General features: G+C 43.8%; 1 protein-coding gene across 1 annotated transcript in view; it reads left to right on the top strand.

Annotated features, from left to right (window-relative positions):
- Positions 1-1,951, top strand: part of Mlkl (mixed lineage kinase domain like pseudokinase) — a 28,378-nt gene extending 26,427 nt beyond the window's left edge. Inside the window, exon 10 of the mRNA XM_021170895.2 lies at positions 1,751-1,951. Coding sequence (XP_021026554.1) covers positions 1,751-1,803 — 53 coding nt within the window. The 3' untranslated portion in view covers positions 1,804-1,951. The remainder of the gene's footprint in view (positions 1-1,750) is intronic.
- Positions 1,952-7,491: the final 5,540 nt, after the last annotated feature.

Below are 7,491 nucleotides of genomic sequence, written 5' to 3'. Positions count from 1 at the left end.
CTCCCCTCCCCCCCTCCCCTCCTCTTCTCTTCTCTTTTCTATCTCCAGTAAAGTAGTTCACACCCTGGGCAGTGTGAACTCAGCAGCTCTGTCCCACAGGGAACATTTGACAATGTCTCAAAACAGTTTTGGTTGTTGCAGTTCAGGAGACAGGAAGGCAGAGTAGATAGAGGTCGGGTGCTATTCCGTTTGTAAGACAGGGCTAGAGGTGTAGCTTAGGGGTATAGCACTTCCCTAGCATAAGAGAGCCCCTGGGTTCAGCCCCTAGCACTACAAACTAATTTAACACAGAGCCCCCCGATGCACATGGCACCCTCCTAACTAAGAATGAGGAAGCCTAAAAGTCAGGAGTGCAGGAGTTCAGAGACGGGTTACTTTCTCCAGCCTATGTCTCCCTCCCCCTCCCCTCCCCTCCCCTTTATCCATCCCATGCCGATTTCCTCCCTCTCTCTCATTCCTTCTTGTTTCATCCTTGGGATTATTTCCTTGACTTAGACTTTTTTAAAGTTTGGGGTTGTTTGTTTGTTTGTTTGTTTGTTTTTGAGACAGCATCTCGTTGTACAGTCCTAGCAGGTATGGAACTCCCTCTGTAGACAAGGCTATCCTTGAATTCATAGAGATCCACCTGCCTCTGCCTCCCAAGTGCTGGGATTAAGATGTGTACTACCATACCTGACTTACGTATTTGTATTCCCATGTGTACATGCCTGTGTTATGTCCAGAAGGGGGCAGCCATCCTCCTCTGTTTTTCGACATTTGTTGAGGCCTCGGCTGATTCCTGATTTCAGGCTTTGCCCGTGGCCAAGGTTACTTCTCTAAAACGAGGCATATGTTTGGTAGAGTGGGGCAAGGCCTGTGTTCCAGGCCTTGTGGGGGACAAGTTCCAGATACTGAAAGCCAACTCCTCCCCCACTGCACTGGGCTTTGGTTATCAGTCCCAAGCTGCTGTGTGCTTCGTCTGTAATGTTTTTGAGATATCTTGTGCTTCCCTGTGCAACATTAATTAGCTTCTTGTTGACTTTGTCCCGTTGTGTGACAGTTTCTGCTGACTCTGCCCCATGTCTCACCCAGAAGTAATAAGGTGCTGTGTTACTCAATAAGCTTACTTGGCATAAGAAATAGCTTATGGGCCAGGCAGCGGTGGTGCATGCCTTTAATCCCAGCACTTGGGAGGCAGAGGCAGGCGGATTTCTGAGTCCGAGGCCAGCCTGGTCTACAGAGTGAGTTCCAGGACAGCTAGGGCTACACAGAGAAACCCTGTTTCGAAAAACAAACAAACAAACAAACAAACAAACAGCTTATGCAAGATCACCCACATCCCCAAACTTTCATATCTTCTCTATTTTCTAATCTCTTTATTGTCTGATCTCCTGGTCCTTCTCTCTCAGGACCCTGTCACTGAAGAACAAGCTGCTGATCCAGGTCATCCACTTGTTCTTTTTGAGGCAGGGTCTGTTCTTGAACCTGAGGGCTTCATTTTCTCAGCTAGACTGGTAGCCCCTTTGTCTCAGAACCCCCTCAGAATTGGGTTTACACGTGTGCCAGGGTTATAGGCATGCACCACCATGCCTCATTTGAGATTTGGGTTTTCAAAGATTGGCAAGTTAGAGTCATGTGTGAGGATGGTTTAGGAAGCAGGCAGACCTGGCAAACACTGTTCCTGTGCCTCATCTACTGCAGGCTTCTTCGTGTTCCCAGCTTGGCTGTTGGGAACCCGCTCTTGTCTCACCTTCTTTTCATTCATTCATAGGAATCTTGGAGAGACTGTCTGCGGTTGAAGAATCCACGGACAAGAAGGTGTAAGAGGACAAACTGGACATTTGTCCTTCATATCTGTTAGCAGCATCAACTTATTGCTGGGAGCAAATAGCTTCTTTCTCCCTTGCTTGCTTGCTTTTTTTCTTTCTTTTTCTTGAGATGGGATCTTACCATGTAGCCCCTGCAAACTATGTAGAACAGGCTGGCTCAAAGAAATCTTCCAGTTCTGCCTCCTGAATGCTGGAATTAAAGGCATAGACCACCAAACTTGTCAAAGTTCTTATTAGTTACAAATAGAAAACAATTCCATGGGGGCTGGAGAGATGGCTCAGAAGTTAAGAACACTGGCTGCTCTTCCAGAGAACCTTGGTTCAATTCCCAGCAGCCACATGGCAGCTTACAACCACCTGTAGCTCCTGTTCCAGGGAACTCAACACTTGTATACAGACATTACATGCAGGCAAAATGCCAATGTACATAAAATAAAAATAAATAAATTGTTCCCCCCAAGTTTTTTTTGTTTTGTTTTGTTTTGTTTTGTTTTTTTTGTTTTTCGAGACAGGGTTTCTCTGTATAGCCCTGGCTGTCCTGGAGCTCACTTTGTAGACCAGGCTGGCCTCGAACTCAGAAATCTGCCTGCCTCTGCCTCCTGAGTGCTGGGAGTAAAGGCGTGTGCCACCACGCCCGGCCCAAGTTTTTTGTTTGTTTGTTTGTTTTGTTTTTTTTTATTATATGTAAGTACACTGTAGCTGTCTTCAGACACTCCAGAAGAGGGTATCAGATCTCATTACAGATGGCTGTGAGCCACCATGTGGTTGCTGCGATTTGAACTCAGGACCTTTGGAAGAGCAGTCAGTGCTCTTACCCGTTGAGCCATCTCGCCAGCCCCAAGTTTTTTTTTTTTAAACTAAATAATTTCATCCCAGTGTGGCAGTGCACACTTTTGATTCTAGCACTTGGGAGACAGAAGCAGGTGGATTTCTGTTTGAGGCTATCCAGGTCTACAGATCAAGTTCTGTACTATATAGAGACCTGTCTAAAAAACAAGACAAAAAATAAAACAAAACAAAATTGACAGCCATAAAAAACTCCTAATATTTCTTTTTTTTTAAAAGATTTATTTATTTATTATATGTAAGTACACTGTAGCTGTCCTCAGACACTCCAGAAGAGGGCGCCAGATCTCGTTACGGATGGTTGTAAGCCACCATGTGGTTGCTGGGATTTGAACTCTGGACCTCTGGAAGAGCAGTCGGGTGCTCTTACTCACTGAGCCATCTCACCAGCCCACTAATATTTCTTTTTTTAATTAATTAATTTGGGGGGGTAGGCATTCAAGACAGGGTTTCTCTGCATAACAGTACTGGCTGTCCTGAAACTCAATTTGTAGACCAGGCTGGCCTTGAACTCATAGAGATCTGCCTGCCTCTGCCTCCCAAGTGCTGGGATTAAAGGCCTGTGCCACCATGCCTGGCATAAGAACTACCAATATTTCTAAAAAATATATTTCTAATACTAGCTGCAGATTATTGGAAAAGTTGACAAATGGTTTTGTGCCCGCACCTCTATTTGTGCTTTGATGGCTTCTATCAAGAAATGGCCTTCTATTGCCCCAGCATTTGGATCCGAGCTGGCATAATGGCTTGATTAGGTCAAGAGAGTGTGAAAGAAATAACAGTGGACCACTTCCAAGTCTAGGTTTCCAGAGGCTTTAAAATGTTCTCTCCCTCTCTCAAAAAAGTATCCATCCATGAGCAGGGTCTGTCAGCGTGGGGGAAGATGAGGACCTACACAGAGCAGAGGCGTTCCGACTCATCTGAGTTCACACTAGACCAGCCAGGCTGGCAATTGATCCAGCTTCATGAATGAGCCCCCGTAAGACCAAAAAAATGACCCCACTGCCAATTCACAAAAACATGAACTGAGTAGATATATTCCTGTTTTAAGCCACTGAGTTAAATAACAGTTGTAATAGTAAAAATACTGTAGTCCTTCTCTTTGCCCAGGGAACTAAGTACAAAACTTGCTGTTTATATGCTCAGGGCCATGTCTGACTTTGGTCCCAGACAAAAGGTCCCAGAAATCTCTAAATTGCTGTGATCCAGAGACCAGTGATGTAGTTGGAAGAGTACTTGTACAAAGCCCTGTGTTTGATACTCGACAATCCACTTAGTGGGAAATAGGTAGAAGCAGAAAGATTCCAAGTACAGTCGTCCTCAGCTACACAGTGTGTTTGAGGTCGTGCTGGGCTACATGTCTCAAAAGACAAACCAAACGAATTGGTGATATTATGTTGACCCGAAGTTTATTTTCTTGTCACTGGAAAAGGCTAGTGACCTGAGAACAAGTTATGATGGAAAGGAAAGGACATTATTTGGAAATCTAGGCAATCACGGAAGATAGGAGGCTCTCACCAAGAAAGGTATTCTTAGGAGACTGCACTGTGTGAAAAGGCCTTTCATGGAAGGAAAGGAGGAGAAGAGGGGTTCTGATCAGGAAGAGAGAGAGAGAAGAGAGAGAGAAGAGAAGAGAAGAGAGAGAGACAGAGACAGAGAGACAGAGAGAATTAGAGAGCTCTAGGTATCGCTCAGTGAAGCTGGATGCTGTTTTAGCTGCTTTTACCTTTGTGTCTTTAGACATGAAGAGGAAGAGATCAGATATGCTTATATGGAATCATCCTTATAATTCCAGGTAGAACATTTTCAGATGCCGTCCATTCTGTACAATACAGAACTGAGTAGACATCGGACCTGAGGGTTAAGGTAGCAAATAAGACAAGATATGTGGGAGTGGAGAGATGGCTCAGCAGTTAAGAGCACTGACTGCTCTTCCAGAGGTCCTGAGTTCAATTCCCAGCAACCACATGGTGGCTCACAACCATCTGTAATGGGATAGGATGCCCTCTACTGGTGTGTCTGAAGACAGCTATAATGAACAATACATAAAATAAACAAATAATTCTTTTTAAAAAAAAACACAACAAGATATGTCAGCAGAGCTGCCAGACTCTCTCATCATGTGTGAATTTCCCATCTGACATCTGAAGGCTCTGAGGCCTTCAGGTTCATGAGACAAAACCTCAGCAGCTGTTAGCATAAGCCAACTGGTCAGGTCAGAGCTGTTAGCTACAGCAGAGCTATTGGGAAACTAAAGGCAGATTGCTCAGCTGTACTGTTCTACCTCAAAGATCAGTTGTTTTTGCCATGAACTCTAAACAACAACAACAAAGTGACATTTGAGTTTTTCTGCTGCCTCTACATGTTGCTTTTATTCTCCATAACTTAACCCTAGATGATACAATCTGGAGCACATTTGGGCCATGTTTCTGTAAGTAAACAATGTTGAAGAATTCACAAGGACAGGTTATTGTCTTAGGTAGTGTTCTATTGGACAATCAAAGCAACTCTTATAAAAGGAAAACATGTAATTGAGGGCGCTTGCTTATACTTTCACAGGTCAGTCCTTTATCATCATGGCAGGGCGTATGGTGGCAAGCAGGCATGATGCTAGAGCAGTAGCTAAGAGCTACATCCTGATTGGCAGGCCTAGAGAGACTGTGGGCTTGGCATCGGCCTCAAAGCCCACCACCAATGACGCACTTCCTTCAACTAGGCCACACTTTCTAATCCTTCTAATCCTTTCATGTAGTGTCACCCCCTGATGACTAAGTATTCACATATATGAGCCTATAGGGGTCATTTTTATCAAACCACCACACTCCACTCCATGGCCCCCGAAGACTTGTAGCCATACCAGCATTCAAAATGTATTTAGTCCAACTTCAAACGTTCTATAGATGACCACAGTCTCAACCCTGTTTAAAAGTCAGAAGTTCAGCTACACAGTTGTGGCACACTTGGGAGCCAGAGGCAGGCAGATCTCTGTGAATTCTACACCAACCTGGTTTATAGAATGAGTACCAGAACAGCCAGGGCTACACAGAGAAGCCCTGCCTCAGAAAACAAGACAACACTTCTGAGACTCATTGCACTATTTCAAATGTAAGTGAACAGGGGAGTTTCAGAGCTGATTAGCCTGAAAGGAGGGGAGCTGCAGCTGCTGGAGTCTTGCCAGAGCTAAGGCAAATTGAAAGGAAGAGGCGGGGGAGTGAATTTCAAAAGCCAGTGATTCTTAACCTTTTTAACATTTTAATCCTTTAATATAGTTTTGAAGTTAAAAAAAATCACTTAATTTGCCGGGCAGTGGTGGTGCATGCCTTTAATCCCAGCACTTGGGAGGCAGAAGCAGGTGGATTTCTGGAGTTCAAGGCCAGCCTGGTCTACAAAGTGAGTTCCAGGACAGCCAGGGCTATACAGAGAAACCCTGTCTCAGAAAAAAAAAAATCATTTAATTTTTATTTCTGGTATTATCACCGATTTACAGAGCAAATTATCTGATGTAATGAAATGAAAAAGACAAAGCTACAACAGATGAACAAACAAACAAAAAACCCTCTGGAATGTATATCTAACTGACATATTGCATTAATCAATAGTTGCATTTTCTAAAAAGAAAACCTTGTGTTATCATATTTATTATTTCCATCATCAGATTCATGGCTTTCATAATAGGGATTGTCTGAGCTTTTTATCATAATTGTCCCCTCTTTGTGGGTCCATAATTTGATTGCTGTTGCCTGTTATAATTTCTGAAGTTGTTGTAGTTTCCATCATCATTATAGTTATCTTTTTAAAAGATTTATTTATTTCATGTATGTGGGTACACTGTCACTGCCTTCAAACACACCAGAAGAAGGCAACAGGTTCCATTACACATGGTTGTGAGCCACCATGTGGTTGCTGGGAATTGAACTCAGTACCTCTGGAAGAGCAGTCAGTGCTCTTAACTGCTGAGCCATCTCTCCAGTGAAAGAGGAAAATTACTGGACACCTGAACTCTTTAACTCAGAATCCTCCTACCCCTCCCATCTAGAGATTGTTCCCGGAACACACCTGAGCTTTTTACCCCAGAGTACATTCCTGAACTCTTCACCCCAGAGTCCGACCCCCTCCCAATTGAAAACTGCTCCAGGAACATTTTTTAGATAAGGGTCTCCTGGAACAAACCTAGTCCTACCCCTCCTAACTGAAGACTGTTCCAAGAACATTTTTGAGACAAGGGCCTCCTGGTACTACCCCAGAATGTTCCAATAGATCGGGTACATTGCCAAAATATAGGACACGACCCCTTGGTGACGTAAAACTTGTACTTTTCCCCTGGCTTTTTCCTATAAAAGCCTGTGAAAAATTTGGGCCGGTCGTCGATTCTCCTCTACACCATGCTGGGTGTATGAGTTTCGACCCCAGAGCTCTGGTTTATGTGCTTTTTATGTGCTTTCTTGTTGTCGCTTTATTAAATCTTACTCTCTACATCTTAAGTTCGGTCTCAGTGTCTTCTTGGGTGCGCGGCTGTCCCGAGGCTTGAGTGAGTGTCTGCCCTCCGGGGGTCTTTCACCAGCCTCATTATAGTTAGTTTTATTAAAATTTCTTCCCTTATTGTAACCATCGTATATTAATAGACATCTCATAAAATATTGAATAAATTGTAAAATGTCTCATCACTTTATATATTTAAATATTTTTAAAAGTTGCTTTTGCAGTATCAAAGCAAAGTATCTTTTTAAAGAGTGAAGTCGGGGGCTGGTGAGATGGCTCAGTGGGTAAGAGCACCCGACTGCTCTTCCGAAGGTCCAGAGTTCAAATCCCAGCAACCACATGGTGGCTCACAACCATC

Source organism: Mus caroli, chromosome 8 (assembly GCF_900094665.2).
Source record: "Mus caroli chromosome 8, CAROLI_EIJ_v1.1, whole genome shotgun sequence".
NCBI classification, from domain to species: Eukaryota; Metazoa; Chordata; class Mammalia; order Rodentia; family Muridae; genus Mus; species Mus caroli.
The sequence above is the reverse complement of the archived record's forward strand: the minus strand, read 5'-3'. Positions and strand labels throughout refer to the sequence as shown.